At 45.5% G+C, this 19,091-nt stretch overlaps 1 protein-coding gene across 6 annotated transcripts in view; it reads left to right on the top strand.

Moving 5' to 3' along the window:
• The first annotated feature begins 1,248 nt into the window (after positions 1-1,248).
• The window catches only part of LOC141144050 (NACHT, LRR and PYD domains-containing protein 6-like), a 373,857-nt gene continuing 356,014 nt past the window's right edge, over positions 1,249-19,091 (top strand). For all 6 annotated transcript variants that reach the window (XR_012244340.1, XR_012244339.1, XR_012244338.1 and 3 more), the window contains exons 1-2: positions 1,249-1,378; positions 14,400-14,458. Coding sequence is in view for 3 of the 6 variants with exons in the window: in XM_073629400.1 (XP_073485501.1) it covers positions 14,428-14,458 (31 nt within the window). In the remaining 3 variants the exon portion in view is untranslated. The remainder of the gene's footprint in view (positions 1,379-14,399; positions 14,459-19,091) is intronic.

Here is a 19,091-nt window from a genome sequence, read left to right as displayed (position 1 = left end):
TGCAACTTTTTATGTCACATGGTATTTGCGCAGCAATTTTTCAAATGCATTTTTTTTGGAAGGAAATTGTTCCATGAATAAAAAAATAATAAAAAAACACTAAAGTTAGCCCGATTTTTTGTATAATGTGAAAGATGTTGTTACGCCGAGTAAATAGATACCAAACATGTCACACTTCAAAATTGCGCACACTTGTGGAATGGCGACAAACTTCAGTACTTATAAATCTCCATAGGAGACACTTTAACATTTTTTACAGGTTAGATGTTCAGAGTTACAGAGAAGATCTAGTGATAGAATTATCGCTCTCGCTCTAACGATCGATGTGTACGTAACCTGTGTGTATCTGGTTCTGATACTAACCGGTGTCCCACCAGCCACTCACCTCACGTCCCGTCCCTGTGACTACCGGACACATCACTGAGGTGAGGAAGAAACCGACTTCTCTTCAACTTTACCTCAGAAACACATTTATATTACACGACGTCTGGGGGCGGGGCCTAAAAAGAGGCGGAGTTTTAGTCCTGACAAGTTTCACAGACACAATATGCTCACCTAACAGGTGTTTCATTCCGTGACGTTCCGTCGTCGCCATCTTGCTACACCCCGAACTCCTCCATAGTAAGGATACACTGAGAAGGGGAAAGCGGACATCTTGTTACACCCACCGGAGTTTTGCATTTTACACTTATTTTAAACAGTAAAGTAAGTTTATATAGTGAAATACAGGACTTAGTACTCTGTCTGACTGGTTAGATGTTGAAATTTAAAAGCAGTGGCAAGCCTGCTGATCTGATAGGTTTGCTAATCTGACAGAAGACCGCTGCTTATAAAATTCAACATCTAACCAGTCAGATGGAGTTCTAAGTTTCTGTATTTCACTATATAAACTCACTTTACTGTAATAAATAAGTGTAAAACCCAAAACTCCGGTGGGTGTAACAATATGTCCGCTTTCCCCTTCTCAGTGTACCCTTATTATGGAGAGGTGCGGGGTGTAGCAAGATGGCGGCGACGGAACGTTACTTTCGTTACACATTCTAACGGGTCGCCTAATCTGACGAAACACCCGGCAGGTCTCCGCCCACCCACACCTGACACCCCGCCCACCCACACCTCACAGAAGCCTTTCTGGGCGGATCTTCTCCGTGGACACGCCTCTGGCTCCATTGAGGGAAGTCACAGAGGAATCTCCGCCCCTTACATTTAGCCCGCGCTTACAGTGCCCCGCCCAGATCTGCCTAAGGCGGTCCCGCCCTCCGCCCCGAACTGTCCAATCCTCTGAGCGGGGAAGACTCCGCCCCTTACAGCGCCCGTTCTGGTCCCTCACCCCGGAGACGTGACAGGCGGACCTGAAGGAAGACTTTGATCCTCCTGAGTGAGTAGTGAGGGGGGAGGGGAGGGGGAGATCATTTTAATATGTCCAGCACATCCCCCACCCGACATTCCTCCTCACTGTGATTGGTGGAGAGACAACCCGAACTTTACCCGATTTACTTTCACTTTCGATGATAAAACAGACAGAGGGGGAGGGGAACAGAGAGCAACACAAACCTGACAGGGTCTCTATTCCATCCACCACTGGGTTCATATATTCTATAACCGCTTCAGTCCCGGAAGATTTTACCCCCCTTCCTGACCAGGCCATTTTTTGTGATTCGGCACTACGTCGCTTTAACTGACAATTGCGCGGTCGTGCGACGTTGCACCCGAACAAAATTGACGTCCTTTATTCCCCAGTAATAAAACTTTCTTTTGGTGGTATTTGATCACCTCTGCAGTTTTTATTTTTTTGCTCTATAAACAAAATAAGAGCAACAATTTTGAAAAAAAAAACGCATTATTTTTTACTTTAATAAATTTCCCCCAAAAATATAAAAAAAACAACATTTTATTTCCTCAGTTTAGGCCGATCCGTATTCTTCTACATATTTTTGTTTAAAAAAAAATTGCAATAAGCGTTTATTGATTGGTTTGCGCAAAAGTTATAGCGCCTACAGTTTTATGGCATTTCTATTAATAATTTTTTTTTTTTACTAATAATGGCGGTGATCAGCGATTTTTATTGTGACTGCGACATTATGGCGGACACCTCAGACACTTTTGACACATTTTTGGGACCATTGGCATTTTATACAGCGATCAGTGCGATTAAAAATGCACTGATTCCTGTGTAAATGACACTGGCAGGGAAGGGGTTAACCACTAGGGGTTGGGGAGGGGTTAAGTCAGTACTAGGGGCGTCTTCTAACTGTAGGGGGGATGGGCTGTGTGTGACACGTCACTGATCTCTGCTCCCGATGACAGGGAGCAGAGATCAGTGACACTGTCACTAGGCAGAACGGGGAGATGCTGTTTACATCGGCATCTCCCCATTCGTCCTCTCTGTGAGGCGATCGCGGGTATGCCCAGTGGCGATCGAGTCTGCGGGACCCGCGACCCGACTCACGGAGCTCCCGTCCGGAGGCGCGCACGCAATGGCACAGCGGGGAAATCAAATGGACGTACCTGTAGGTCCATTTGCCCAACCGTGCCATTCTGCCGAGGTACATAGGCGTGCGCACGGTCGGGAACCGGATAACCACTTCAGCCCCGGAAGATTTTACCCCCCCCCCTCTTCCTGAACAGGCTATTTTTTTGCGATTTGGCACTGCGTCGGACCGCCCGCTGTTGTTATACAGCGGTACTTTGAAGGAGAGTATCGTTGTTATGGCAGCAGCTCCCACAACCCCGGTATCCTCTTCCTCAGCGGGCGGTCCGGTTTAAGATAAAAGTGGCCCCTGTGGCGGATTCGCCGCAAGATGACTTTTATCGGCGGCGGGAGAGGTGCCCCTCCTCCCGCCGCGATCCGGTGCCCTCCGCCGCTTACCGGAGCCGTGGCCGGGCATGGAGGCGACTGAGGGGAAGATGGCCGCCACCCGTCTCCATATCACTGCAGGGCGGAGGCGACGTCAAAACTTCACTTCCTCCCAAAGCTCTTAAAGGGCCATTTTTATTTTTTTAAATGACAATTTTTTATTTTATTTTTTTATTGCATTTCAGTGTAAATATGAGATGTGATGTCTTTTTGACCCCCAGATCTCATATATAAGAGGACCTGTCATTCTTTTTTTCTATTACAAGGGATTTTTACATTCCTTGTAATAGGAATAAAAGTGACACAATTATTTTTTTTTAAAAAAACACTGTAAAAATAAAAAGGTAAAATAAATAAGAATTAAAAAAAAAAAATTTTAAACGCCCCCGTCCCGCCGAGCAGAAGCGCCCGCATTTAAAAACGGTGTTCAAACCACACATGTGAGGTATCGCCGCGATCGGTAGAGCGAGATCAATAATTCTAGCCCTAGACCTCCTCTGTAACTCAAAACATGCAACCTGTAGAATTTTTTAATTGTCGCCCATGGAGATTTCTAAGGGTAAAAGTTTGTCGCCATTCCACGAGGGGGCTCAATTTTGAAGCGTGACAGGTTGGGTATCAATTTATTCGATGTAACAACATCTTTCACAATAAAAAAAAAAAAATTGGGCTAACTTTATTGTTGTCTTATTTTTTATCTCAAATAAGTGTATTTTTTCCAAAAAAAAAAGTGCGCTTGTAAGACCTCTGCACAAATACGGTGTGACAGAAAGTATTGTAACGACCGCCATTTTATTCTCTAGGGTGTTAGAAAAAAAAATGTATAATGTTTGGGGGGTTCTAAGTAATTTTCTAGCAAAAAAAAAACAGTTTTTAACTTGTAAACAACAAATCTCAGAAAGAAGCTCGGTCCTTAAGTGGTTAAAGCAGTGCTAATTGGCAAAAAATTCTCTGGTCAAGAAGGGGGTAAAACCTTTGGGAGATCAAATGGTTAAATGATTTACAAACACAAATCAGTTTCTTGGACACTACAATATCAACCACAGGGAGCGGCATTAGTCGAGTTTGGTGGGCAAAATCAGCATGATGTATACACTCTATTACCAAAAGTATTGAGACGCCTGCCTTTTACATACACATGAAATTTAAGGCGGAGCTCCGCCCACCGCTGCAAGAATTAAAAGCCAACAGATACACATACTGCAGCTGCTGACTTTTAGCAATCAGACACTTACTTTGTCCTGGAGTCCAGCGATGTCGGCACCGCAGCTCATGTTTCCATCAGCTGTTGGGTGGCTGCCACCTCCATTGCAGGTAAGGGAACCCGACAGAGCAGCCTTACGGCTTCACACCGGGAACCCTACTGCGCATGCGAGAGGCTCCTCTCTCCTACTGGCCCAGAGGCCGGGGAGGAAGCCCCAGCGATGACGCAAATACCCGCGCCTGTGGCTCCCAGAAGTGGGGACAGGTTACCTGTGAAAGACCGGTATCCTGCCCCCCCCCCCCCCCGAAAGGTGCCGAATGTGGCACTGGAGAGGGGGAAGGAGTACAAAGAGCACAAGTTCCACTTTTGGTTGGCTCCGCTTTAATGGCACCCCAGTCTTAGAGCCCTTGCACACTGGGGCGGGGGCGGCGTCGGCGGTAAAACGCCACTATTATTAGCGGCGTTTTACCGCCGGTATGCGGCCGCTAGCCGGGCGGTTTTACCCCCCCGCTAGCGGCCGAGAAGGGGTTAAATACCACGGCAAAGCGCCTCTGCAGAGGCGCATTGCCGGCGGTATAGCCGCGCCGTCCCATTGATTTCAATGGGCAGGAACGGTATACACACCGCTCCTTCACCGCTCCGAAGATGCTGCTGGCAGGACTTTTTTTACCGTCCTGCCAGCGCATCGCTCCAGTGTGCAAGCCCTCGGGGCTTTCACATTGGAATGGCAGCAGCGGCACTTTCGGGGCGGTTTGCAGGCGCTATTATTAGCGCAATAGCGCCTGCAAACCACCCCAGTGTGAAAGGGCTCTTAGTCCAAATTAACACACAGTCTGAAAGGACATGGGGAGCTGCAGCTTGGCTCGGGTGCCCCCATAGCAAGCTGCTTGCTGTGGGGGGCACTTGACAGGAGGGAGGAGAGCAGAAGAGGGACCCGAGAAGAGGAGGATCAGGGCCGTTCTGTGCAAAACCAACTACACAGAGAAGGTAAATATAACATGTTTGTTCGGGTCCCTCTTTGGTGCTCCTGGCCCCTCCCTCTTGTCGCGTGCCCCCTCAGCCAGCAGCTTCCTATGGGGGCACTGGAGCCAAGTCACAGCTCCGTGTGTCCATTAACGCCCCACCCCCGCCAATGGCGCCACTGCTGTGTCTCAGCCAATCGGGAGAGGTGTCCCGGACAGCTTAGACATTCGTGGCCATCGCTGGAGAGAGAGGGACCTCATGTAAATATTAGGGCTGCTGCACACAGAAGGTTTTTATATCTTAATGCATAGAATGCACCTTCTGCCTTTATAATTCCTTTTAACCAGTTGCTGACTGAGCCACAGCCGAATCACAGCTACCATTGCGTTCGGATAACTCTAAGAGGCCGTCATATGACGTCCTCCCAGAATCGCGACCCCTGGGGTGTGCACCCGGATCAGGATAAAGGGCCAATGACCGCAGCCCTTTACCGCATGATCACTCCATCCAATGATGGAGTGATCACTTGTAAACAAACTGAAGCCTGTTCGGCTCCTCCCCTCTCCTCACGCCGATCGGTACAGCGTGTGAGGAGAGGAGTGAGCCGGTGCAGCAGCGCTGTGGGCTGGATCTCTGCCCATCCCGGCTCATCCATCTTCATTCATACCCCATCCCTGGCTCATCCATCCACATCCATGCTCCATCCCTGGCTCATCCATTCCCATCCATGCTCCATCCCTGGCTCATCCATTCACATCCATGCTCCATCCCTGGCTCATCCATTCACATCCATGCTCCATCCCTGGCTCATCCATTCACATCCCTGCTCCATCCCTTGCTCATCCATTCACATCCCTGCTCCATCCCTGGCTCATCCATCCACATCCCTGCTCCATCCCTGGCTCATCCATCCACATCCATGCTCCATCCCTGGCTCATCCATCCACATCCATGCTCCATCCCTGGCTCATCCATCCACATCCATGCTCCATCCCTGGCTCATCCATCCACATCCATGCTCCATCCCTGGCTCATCCATCCACATCCATGCTCCAACCCTGGCTCATCCATCCACATCCATGCTCCATCCCTGGCTCATCCATCCACATCCATGCTCCATCCCTGGCTCATCCATCCACATCCATGCTCCATCCCTGGCTCATCCATTCACATCCATGCTCCATCCCTGGCTCATCCATTCACATCCATGCTCCATCCCTGGCTCATCCATTCACATCCCTGCTCCATCCCTTGCTCATCCATTCACATCCCTGCTCCATCCCTGGCTCATCCATCTACATCCATGCTCCATCCTTGGCTCATCCATCCACATCCATGCTCCATCCCTGGCTCATCCATCCACATCCATGCTCCATCCCTGGCTCATCCATCCACATCCATGCTCCATCCCTGGCTCATCCATCCACATCCATGCTCCATCTCTGGCTCATCCATCCACATCCATGCTCCATCCCTGGCTCATCTATCCACATCCATGCTCCATCCCTGGCTCATCCATTCACATCCATGCTCCATCCCTGGCTCATCCATTCACATCCATGCTCCATCCCTGGCTCATCCATTCACATCCATGCTCCATCCCTGGCTCATCCATCCACATCCATGCTCCATCCCTGGCTCATCCATCCACATCCATGCTCCATCCCTGGCTCATCCATCCACATCCATCCACATCCATGCTCCATCCCTGGCTCATCCATCCACATCCATGCTCCATCCCTGGCTCATCCATCCTCATCCATGCTCCATCCCTGGCTCATCCATCCACATCCATGCTCCATCCCTGGCTCATCCATCCACATCCATGCTCCATCCCTGGCTCATCCATTCACATCCATGCTCCATCCCTGGCTCATCCATTCACATCCATCCACATCCATGCTCCAACCCTGGCTCATCTATCCACATCCATGCTCCATCCCTGGCTCATCCATCCACATCCATGCTCCATCCCTGGCTCATCCATCCACATCCATGCTCCATCCCTGGCTCATCCATCCACATCCATGCTCCATCCCTGGCTAATCCATTCACATCCATGCTCCATCCCTGGCTCATCCATTCACATCCATGCTCCATCCCTGGCTCATCCATTCACATCCCTGCTCCATCCCTGGCTCATCCATTCACATCCATGCTCCATCCCTGGCTCATCCATCCTCATCCATGCTCCATCCCTGGCTCATCCATCCACATCCATGCTCCATCCCTGGCTCATCCATCCACATCCATGCTCCATCCCTGGCTCATCCATTCACATTCCTGCTCCATCCCTGGCTCATCCATTCACATCCATGCTCCATCCCTGGCTCATCTATCCACATCCATGCTCCATCCCTGGCTCATCTATCCACATCCATGCTCCATCCCTGGCTCATCCATTCACATCCATGCTCCATCCCTGGCTCATCCATTCACATCCATGCTCCATCCCTGGCTCATCCATCCACATCCATGCTCCATCCCTGGCTCATCCATCCACATCCATGCTCCATCCCTGGCTCATCCATCCACATCCATGCTCCATCCCTGGCTCATCCATCCTCATCCATGCTCCATCCCTGGCTCATCCATCCACATCCATGCTCCATCCCTGGCTCATCCATCCTCATCCATGCTCCATCCCTGGCTCATCCATCCACATCCATGCTCCATCCCTGGCTCATCCATCCACATCCATGCTCCATCCCTGGCTCATCCATTCACATCCATGCTCCATCCCTGGCTCATCCATTCACATCCATGCTCCATCCCTGGCTCATCCATTCACATCTATGCTCCATCCCTGGCTCATCCATTCACATCTATGCTCCATCCCTGGCTCATCCATTCACATCCATGCTCCATCCCTGGCTCATCCATCCTCATCCATGCTCCATCCTCCATCCTCATCCATCCTCCATCCCTGGCTCATCCATCCTCATTCATGCTCCATCAGTGCCTCACAAGTGTAATAGGTAGTCAAATTAGATTTGAAAATGTTGCCCGTAGAACACCTCATGGTGTTCCCTGCATGTTGGGCCTCTGTATGTGGCCAGGCTGTGTAAAAGTCTCACACATGTGGTATCGCCATACTCTGGGAGGAGTAGCAGAATGTATTTTGGGGTGTAATTTGTAGTATGCATATGCTGTGTGCTAGAAATATCTTCTACATGGACAACTTTGTGTAAAAAAATGAAATAAAAATCAATTTGCAAAGAATTGTGGGAAAAAAATTACAACTTCAAAAAACTCACCATGCCTTATACTAGAAAGTTTGGAATGTCTAATTTCTAAAAATGGGTCATTTGGGGGGTATTTCTACTTTCCTGGCTTGTTGGTGTCTCAAGAAATAGGCCGTCAGTACATCAGGTGTGATCAATTTTCAGTGATTGTGAAAGCTATAGTCTACAAGTTATTAGGGGTGTGCATCTTCCCTGACCTGACTTCGATTCGATTCGATTACGATTATCCTGTCCATGATTCGATTTGATTCCGCGATGCATCACGATTACTGCGCTCGGTTTTCATCCAAAAAATTCATTTTTCAATTTACACTGATTTGGGTTATTTTTACCAAAGATATGTAGCCGTATAAATTTTGGCCAAAATTTATGAAGAAAAATGACTAATTTGCAAAATTTTATAACAAAGAAAAATGCTTTATTTTTTTTTTTTTTTTATTTATAGCGCAAAAAATAAAAAACCCAGAGGTGATCAAATACCATCAAAAGAAAGCTCTATTTGTGTGGGGAAAAAGAAGGACAAAAATGTCATACGGGTACAATGTTGCCTGAGTAATTGTCATTCAAAATGTGAGAGAGCTGAAAATTGGTCTGGTTAGGAAGGGGGTTTAAGTGCCCAGTGGGCAAGTGGTTAATCACACTTCCCCCCTCAGTCCCCCAAAGTTGAGGTATCATCTAACCTATATTGGTGGATATCTTACTGGGCTGATACTTTGGTGTTGATTAATTCCAGTTATGGCTATGAGACCCTTTTCACATTGGGGCAGTTTTCAGGCACTTTAGCGCTGGAAATAGTCTCTGCTAAGCGCCTGAAAACTGCCTCCCTTTCATTGCAGTGTGGCTTTTCACACTGGGGCGGTGTCCTTGCGGGACGTTACCAAAACTCCTACAAGCAGCATTTTTGGGGCGGGTTTGGAGCGCTGTATTTAGTGCTCCCAAAACGCGCTGCCCATTGCAATGAATGGGCAGTGCTTCCAAAGTGCTGGAAAACTGGCATTTTTAACCCTTTTTTTGGGGTAAAAACCGCCCCGCTAGCAGCCGAAAAGTGGCGCAAAAGCGCAGCCTAACCACTTCAATATCAGACATTTATGCACCTTCCTGCCCAGACCAATTTTCAGGTTTCAGCGCTCTCCCAGCGCTCTTTTTCGCGAAAATTTGGAAAGAAAAAACCCCTTTAGTTTCTATTGTAAAATTTTGCAAATCATTTTTCTTCATAAATTTGGCCTGAAATTTATACTACCACATATCTTTGGTAAAAATAACCCAAATTAGTGTATATTTAGTCTGTGTGAGAGTTAGTCTACAAGCTATGGTGCCAATCACTGAAAATTAATCAAACCTGATCACACCTGATGTACTAATGGCCTATCTCATTTCTTGAGACCCTAACAAGCCAGAAAAGTACAAATACCCCCAAATGACCCCATTTTGGAAAGTAGTCAGTCCAAGGTATTTAGTAGGAGGCATGGTGAGTTTTTTGAAGTTGTAATTTTTTTGCCACAATTCTTGGGAAAATTAAGGATTATATATTATTTATTTTTATATATATATATATATATATATATATATATATATATATATATATATATATATATATATATATATATATATATATATATATATATATATTCTCCTGAGTATGGCAATACTACATGTGAGACTTTTTCACAGCCTGACCACATTTAGAGGCCCAACATCCAAGTAGCACCTCCAGGTGTTCTAGGAGCCTAAGTTACACATATAATTTTCTAACTACCTATCAGATTTTTGAAGGCCCTTCATATTTCTGACACAAAGCATGTACATACCAAATAACAAGATTACCTGTGATTTTAGTAGTGCAGTGGTCCACCGAAGAGAGCATCGGTCCAGGCAACAGGCAGGAATGTGGTCAGCATCAGCAAAAGCAATCGTCCAGGCAGGAATACTGTCCATAGTTAGTACAGGCAGAGATACTGTCAGCACAGCCAAAGCCAGGCCAGGCCACAGCCAAAGCCACAGCCAGGTAGCAGGCAGAGATGTCCAGGCAGAATACCTGTCTATAGTCAGTAGAGTCAGCAGGCAGAGATATGGTTAACACAGCCAAAGTATTGGTCCAGGTAGGAGGAAGAAATATGATCCATAAAGGCCTGGGTCATAACAGGCAGCGATATGGTCAGCACAGCCAAAGTATTGGTCCAGGCAGCTTAGGGCCAGGGGGACAGAGGTAGAGGCTTCTCCCACCCAAATCTCTTTGAATCCTCCGGGCAACCAGACCCTGTTCTGGAAACACAGAAAACCAAAAACTGTTTTTCTCTACTTAGAACGCTGTTCTGAAGCCCCTCACATATGTGAGACCCCTGTGTACTAAAGGAGAAGGGCAAAAGATAGTCCAAGTGGCAGGCAAAAACATGGTCGTCTAACAGGCCGAGGTTGGTGCTTGTGGAAGTCAGAAACTTGGCGAGGGTCAGTTAACATGGAAGGTAGAAACATGGTAGCAGGCAAATGATCCACACAGGTATTTGAAATGGGGAAATGGCAGTCTGTTAAAAATGAGGGGAATTAATATCTAATGTATGTGTGGTAACTTCTGAAGCAATCTCGGATGCACAGGCCAGGTTGGGAGGAACATTGGGGACAATAATAACTGTTCTCTTCTAACTCCTCCTCTGCTGCATACACAACATCTCTTTTGGCGTCTTCCTCCGGATTCTGTGGGGGGAATGTTATAGGGAAAATGTTGCTCGTGAAGTCTACTCGCACTATCAGAGCGAATGCTTCATGGGGCGGGTCTTTGTTGGTAAATCAGGGCAGTGACGATGTCTTCAATATACTTGAGGTAGGTGATTTGTTGGTTTTCAGTTGACTTTTGGTAGCAGACATACGAAATAAACAGGGTCATATGAAACAGATGAAATGCAACTTTCTTATACCAATAACTGGACTTTGGGGTTGACAAATATGGTTGTAGCATCTGATCATTTATATCCACCCCCCCCCCCTTATGTACAGATTGTAGTCGTGGACACATTCAGGTTTTACAATGGAGCCATGTCTCCTCTGGATGTCCACCAAGGTGTCATTGTGGATGGTAGAGAGGATGTGGACATCTTTCTTGTCCCTCCACTTCATGGCCAACACTTCCTCATTTCACATGAATACCGATTCTCCATTTTTGTAATTTGGTTTTTGTCAAGGAATTTTGTGGAAAGCCCTTCCGGGTTTTTTTTTTTTAAGGTAAAGGTGTCGAAAAAGGGGCAAGCTAGTTTAATAATTGTCTACTTATAAATGATATCTTTTTTGAACAGGGGGTATGCCAGCTCCCAGACAATTTTCCCACTGGTTCCAATATATGTGGGGCACTCAGGAGGCTGGAGCTGTGAGTCTTTGCCTTCATAAATCCGGAAGGTATACACGTACCCAGTGGCTCGATCACACAATTTATTCAACTTCAAACCGCTCCTGGCCCTCTTACTTGGGATATACTGCTTGTAGTGCAGTCTCCCAGTAAAATGTATAAGGGATTCGTCCACACAAATGTTTTGGTCCGGGGCAAAACACTTCAGCAAATCGCTAGGAAAATGAATTTATTAGGGGGCGTATTTTGTACAATTTTTCGTGGTTGGGGTGATCTCAGGGAGGCCACTGCGAATTATCATTAAAATGTAGGAAAAGCGTGATCATGTCGTAGCGTGTCCTAGACGTGACAGCAGAATATTTAGGCATGTGGTGGATGGGGTTGGTGGACCAGTAGGCATGGAGTTCGTTCTTCTTTGGGGAGCGTGTTGTGCACAGTAATACAGTACAGACAATATACTGATCTCACTCACTGATCCCTGATCTCTCCTCACATGATCGGTGTGTGAGGAGAGAGCAGGAGATCCTGTGTTTACATTTTGTGACCGGCTGTGATTGGACACAGCCGGTCACGTAGTAATCTGCCAATTTCATTGGCTGTTTACCCTGATCAGGGAAGTGCTGTGTCTGAGGAACACGCGCCGCCCCCGATCGCCACGGTGCGCACCTCCGATTCTGTGTACTAATGTGACCGGCTGTGATTTGACACAGCCAATTTTATTGGCTGTTTACCGTGATTGGGGAAGCGCTGTGTCTGAGGGACACGCGCCATCCTTGATTGCCGCGCTGCACTCCCCACGGGTGCGCGTTAGGGGTTATCCTGAAAGACGATATGACGTCTGGTCAGGATAATGGAACCGCCCAGGCCTATAGCAGAATGATGGCCGGCAAGAAGTGGTTAAACAGTACTAAGCACCGCTAAAACGAGCGTAGCTTTACCGCTAACGGCTGGCGCTATCAGTGTGAAAGCAATCTTAATGCCACAGATTTGCGGAGGTGGCCCCAAGGAGTACGATTGTATATACGATTGTATAATTGTGGCTATAAACGGTAATTTGTTTAACCACTTGAAGACCAGGCCTTTTTCTGACATTTGTTGCTTACAAGCTAAAATCAGTATTTTTTGCTTTTTTTTTTTAAATTTAGCAGAGACCCTAGAGAATAAATTGGCAGTCGTTGCAATATTTTATGCAACGCTGTATTTGTGCAACAGTCTTGCAAACGCAATTTTTGGGGAAAAAAATACACTTTAATGAATTAAAAAAGCAAAACAGTAAAGTTAGCCCAATTTTTTTTTTGTATAATGTGAAAGATGAGGAGTAAATGAATACCTAACATGGCATGCTTTAAAATTTGGCACGCTCGGTGGAATGGCGACCATCTATGGTACTTAAAAATCTCCATAGGCGACACTTAAAAATCCCCATAGGCGACGCTTAAAAAATTTCTACAGGTTACCAGTTTAGAGTTGGAGGAGGTCTAGTGTTAGAATTATTGCTCTCGCTCATATGATCGCGGCGATACCTCACATGTGTGGTTTGAACACGTTTTCATTTGCGGGTGCAACTTATTCTTGTGTTTCTGCATGCAAGCACGGAGGCATGGGCCTCTTAAAAAAAAAATATATTTTTTGTTTTACTTTTTTATATTTTTTATTTTGACACTGTCCTTTTTCTTTTTTTTTTTTTTTTTGATCACTTTTATTGCTGGGGTCTACAAGACCTCCAATCCCCTTCTTTGCACTTGAAAGTAATCAAAACGTCAAAATCTGCGTTTTTTTTTTAATACTTTCTACTTTTTTAAAAACTGGTGCTTTTAGGACTCCACTAATCCGGAAGTTATGTCATGATGTTGTTTCCGGGTTCCTACAGCCAGAGACTCGATAAAAGCTCATTCCGGCTTTGTTTGGGTCTCTGGCCAGGCGGCGGACATGTCGGCTGGTCTCCTGGTGGGACGGGAGAGCCTGAGCAAACGGCGGAAAGCGGGGGGAATGGGACGTCCCCTCCCATTCCTTGTAAATACAGCAGAGCAGCTGCTTGGCCGTATTGGTTATTATCACAAGAAAGACGACCGCCGGCTCTAAAAAAAAAACGGTACTGGGGTGATGCCTGCAGCTGCATATCATCCGCTTGAAGCACAATGATGTACCGGTGGGTGTGATTTTTTTTGTGGCAAGTAGTTAAGACTTTGATACACCAATTAGATGACACCCTGATGAAGGAAGGTTCTGGTTACCCTCATAGTTATGGGGCCGACATCCATCCAATTCTGATCTCATCAGATTATACAATCAGTCAGACAATTATTTCTCCACATGAGGCCCCTTTCACACCAGTGGACTGATCGGATCTGCCTGTCCATTCTTCAGGTGGACTCGATCGGACCACCCATTGTTGTCTATGGAGCGGCGGAAGTCAGCAGACATGTGTCCGTTGTCACCCACCGGCAACTGATCCGGTCCTCTAAAGACAGATGAATGGAGAAACGTTCACCATCCGTCCAGCAGATTGGAAGGAAACGGACATGCAGTTCATTTCCATCCAACCGCCCCATAGAGAACAGCGGGCTGTGTGTGTGTGTGTGTCCGCTCTGCATAGGGGATCGGGAATGGACCCGTCATCCGCCTGCTCAGTGGGGAGCAGCGGAGAGATCCCCCCTGAGGAGGCAGATCCGCTTGGACAGATTCCGCCCCGTGTGAAAGGGGCGTAATGGGGGGAGGGGGGAAAGAAGTCCCCCTTAGTGATTCCATTCATCACATTGCAAATAAGTTTATTATTGTTTGTGCTTCTTCCAGGTGAAGTCGTTTTGGGTCATCTGATGTCATGTCGACCTCCTCCTCCTCCTCTTCACAAGGTACGATCCCTTATACTGACCTTCCTTTCCAAACTTTTCCTCCATCTCACCTCTCCGGAGATTAGAATTTCTGTATATTATAAGCCAACTTTCATATCCATAACCTGTACATTTCCTGTACACATCTGGTTGGTCCACACATAACAATGGATGAGCATTCAAAAATTTCACAATCACATTTTATTTATCATTGATGGGAAAAGTCTTCAGAGATGGCCCAGTGATTCATAAGTGACTGGATGACCCCCCACATTTTATGGTCATCTGTGTGGTGCTCGGGGTAGCCCTTTGTCTATAATGGTAAAGAGAAAAAGCCCCGTATAGTACAAGACCTCATCCTGGGAGATTTGGATGTAATCCTAGTATACACATTTATAGTCTGGGTGTATTATTATATAATATAATATAATTTTTTTATGACTGAAAGTTTTCATTATGTTTACTAGGAAACAATCAGAAAACATGTTTAACCACTTGAAGACCCGACCTTTTCTGGCAATTTTTGTTTACAAGTTTAAATCAGGACTTTTTGCTAAAAAATGACTTATAACCCCCAACGTTATACTTTTTTTTTCTTTAACAGAGACCCTAGGGAATAAAATAGTGCAATTTTTGTCACATGGTATTTGTGCAGTTTTTGCAAAAAAAAACAAAAAAACCCACAATAGTTACCCCAATTTTTTTTGTATAATATAGTAGATGATGTTACGCTGAGTAAATAGATACCAAACATGTCACTCTTTATAATTGCGCACACTTGTGTAATGGTGACAAACTACAGGACCTAAAAATCTCCATAGGTGATGCTTTAAACATCTGTACAGGTTACCTGTTCAGAGTTACAGAGGAGGTCTAGTGCTAGAATTATTGCTCTCACTCTATCGTTCGATACCTCACATGTGTGGTTCAAATACCGTTTACATGTGTGTGTGCAACTTATGTATGCGTTCACTTCTACACACGAGCACGGGAGGGATGGAGGCACTTTCATTTTTTTTTATATTATTTATTTTACTTTATTTTTACTCTGTCCCTTTTTTCATTTATATTTTGTTTGATCACTTTTATTCCCATTACAAGGAATGTAAACATCCATTGTAAAAGAATAAGGATGACAGGACCTCTTTATGGAGAGATCTGGGGTCAAAAATACACCAAATCTCTTATTTATCTTCTTAAAAGCAAAAGGCGTAAAAACAAAAGAACAAAAAAAAATCTTTTTTGATCTTTTGGCTTTAAAAAAAAAAATTGTTGAGTTAGGGGGAAGCTCCGTTTGACGCTGACGCTGGGGGGTGCGGCCTGAGCATGACGGAGTGAGGGGCGTTGCATCGCAGTGGCGCGCCCGAGCAGGAGATCGTGAGCGGGCTGAGCAAGAGACGTCAGGAACGCCAGGAATACATGCCGGGACGTGGACGAGAGAAGGGCACAGGAGGGACGGAGGCACCCATATATCCGCTTATTACCAAGTACCTCGCAGCAAAGAAAGAGCCAGCCATGTCAGTGGAGGCTGGCGCCGCCTCCCAGCGTGCTGTACGGGCCGCTCAGAGACAGCTAGCGGCCATGGAGGAAGTAACCATCTCAACCACCTCAAGTAGGTCAGCTGGGAACATCCCTACAGAACTGACGGAGGCGGTTGAAGTGAGCTCCCCAATCACGCCTTGGACCAGGGCTACTACAGAGGCTCAGGTATGCTTTTTTAATACGGGGGAGACGATAGTAATGGCTGGGGGTGGTGAACCGGACATTAGGAAGCTCATACAGGCGCTACCGACCAAAGAGGACATACAAGCCCTGATGAGCGACTTAAAGGCGGCTGTAAGGGAAGAAATGAGCAAAATAGGTGCCAAGTTAGAGTTAATGGACAAAAGATTGTGTAGCTGTGAGTCTTTGCAGTCCTCGGCAGATGCCCGCGTTGATATGTTGGAAAGGAAGTTAAAATCACAACATCAAAAATTGTTAATTTTACAGTTGCAAGCTGAGGATTCTGTGAACAGAAGTAAAAGAAACAATGTACGCATTAAAAGGGATCTCAGAAACCATAAAAACACCTGATTTGAGAAAGACAGCAATTGATATCTTTAATAAATATTTGGAGAACCCCTCTGATACTCATATTGAGCTGGATCGTGTACATAGGAGTCCGGTAGGGCTCATCTCAGAACAAGGGTCCCCCAGAGATGTGTTATGTCGAGTTCACTTTTACAGAGTAAAGGAAGATTTAATGAGAGCAGTGTGGCAGAAAGGTGCACTGGAATATGCAGGTTAGGAGGTCCAGGTGTTTCTGGACCTTAGCTGGCAGACGAAGATAAGGAGAAGATTACTGAGGCCACTTTTGGATCAAATACGGGCAAAGGGCGCAACCTATAGATGGGGTTACCCATTATCATTGACCATAAAAAAAGATGGACGTGCCTTTACCTTGTCTGTTCCAGAGCAATTACCGGATCTATTTAAGTTTCTGGGTTCAGAAGTGGTGGAGGTTCCCGACTGGGTTGATATCTCAATCGATAATATGGGGGGGTACAACCAACAGAAGAAACTGCAGAGGAGAAGGAACTGGGAGAAGGAAGCAGAATAATTGGACTTTGGTCTTTAAAGTGGATTCCCCCCTTTTCTTTTTGAACTTTTTCTTTTTTTTTTTTTCTTTTTTCTCCCCTTCTCTTTATACTTTATACTCCCCTCCCCATACACCCCCCCTCATCCTTTCTTTTGTTTTTTATTTATTAGGGGTTCTCCCACAAGACTCTTATTTACTTTGGTGTGAAGGCGGGAGGAAACCCCGGATAAAGGGACGATAGGATTTAAATTGTTGTCAGTATGAGATACCTCTGCTCTTTTTTTTTTTTTTTTTTTTTTGGGTAATTCACTTTTTTATGGTTTGCTGTGAGGAGGGTAGATTTCTGCTGTGTCTTGATGATAATCACGTTGTTTTTAGGATCACATGAGGAATGAGACGGGATAGGTGCAGGGGGGGGGGAGGGGGAATGGGGGGGTTGGGGTTGTGTGGGTCAATGAGGGGGGGGGGGAGGGGGGAAGGTGATCCCTTTTTTTGGGCTAACACGGTGACAGTTAAATATATAAATGTTGCGGTGATATTCATGAAGAGGGGTGGAAAAAAGGGTACAAAAAGGGGTAGGACATTAAATACATTTTTTTTTCCTTCTTTTTTTTTTTATGGTTTGCTGTAAGGAGGGTAGATTTTTTCTGTGTTTTGGATGACAATCACGTTGTTTTTAGGATACACATGAGGAATGAGATGGGATAGGTGCAGGGGAGGGGGAAGGGGGGGGTTGGGGATGTGTGGGTTAATGAAGGGGGGGGAGGAGGGGAAAAGGTGATCCCTTTTTGGGGCTGACACAGTGATAATTAAATACAAATGTTGTGGTGATATTCATGAAATGGGGTGGGAAAAGGGTATTAAAAAGGGGTAAGACACTAAATACAATTTTTTTTTTCTTTCTCTGACACGGTGATAATTATATATAAAATAGTGAGGGGAAAATAAATGTTTTAGTGCTATTCACGAATTAAGGTGGGAAAAGGTTATAAAAAGGGGGTGGGACACAAAATAAATTATATTTATATTTATATATATATATATATATATATATATATATATATATATATATATATATATATATATATTTTTTTTTTTTTTTATTTATTTTTTTTTGTGGTGGGGATGGGTGGTGGTGGGGAAGGACGAGTGAGACGCACGGTGTAATTTATCAAGAGTAGAGGGTAGAAAGAAAGGAAGTTGGTTAGATATGTAAGATGGGCTGGGGGGGGGGGGGGGGGGGAGGGGGTAAATCATGTATTATGATTGTTATTGCCAAATAAGTATGGAAACGTAAATACAACTGATCAGGTCACCTTTTCCTTCTTTTGCTGTAAATGTGGAGGATATATGGTGGTGCTCTGGTGATTTGTAATTGTAAATATTTTGGAAACTCTTTTCTTAGTTATTTTTACTGGGCGTGCTACTGCTGATATATATACGCTCAAACTTCGCGTACTCGGGGACACTCCCCAATAATAAACCTCTCCCCTCCGAGTGGAGGAAAGTCAGAGGCGTTTTAGGGTTTAATTTGTAATTTTTTTTTCTTTTTCTCCAACGGCATTGAGGATTCGCGCCAATTGGATTAATCCCTTTAGTGGTATAAGGGAATCAGGTAAAGGGGGGGGGGGGTTTGTTTTTGTTTTTTTTTTTTTCTTTTTTGGGGTCCCTCCTCCTCGTAGCTCCCAGGCGTTCGTATAGACATGACTAGAATAAAATTCACCTCATATAATGTTAAGGGACTGAACATTCCGGAGAAACGGATCAGATTGCTTGCGGAAGTAGGAAGGTTAAAGATGCAGATCGCTTTTTTCCAGGAGACAATCTTTAGAAGGGATAGAATACCAAAACTCGTGAACCATAAATTTCCAGTGGTTTACCACAGTGCATCGTTGAGCGCTAAATCCAATGGCGTTTCTATTATCATTTCGAAACAGATCCCATGGAAGGAGTTGAAAGTAATCACAGATGAGGAGGGCCGTCTTTTAATTGTAAAGGGACTAATTGGATCGTAGAGGGTTACATTAGTGAACCTATACCTCCCTAATGAAGATCAGGTTGTTTACTTAGAAACTT

This window comes from Aquarana catesbeiana, linkage group LG05 (genome assembly GCF_042186555.1).
Source record: "Aquarana catesbeiana isolate 2022-GZ linkage group LG05, ASM4218655v1, whole genome shotgun sequence".
Lineage (NCBI taxonomy): Eukaryota > Metazoa > Chordata > Amphibia > Anura > Ranidae > Aquarana > Aquarana catesbeiana.
This window is presented reverse-complemented; position numbering and strand designations above follow the sequence as displayed.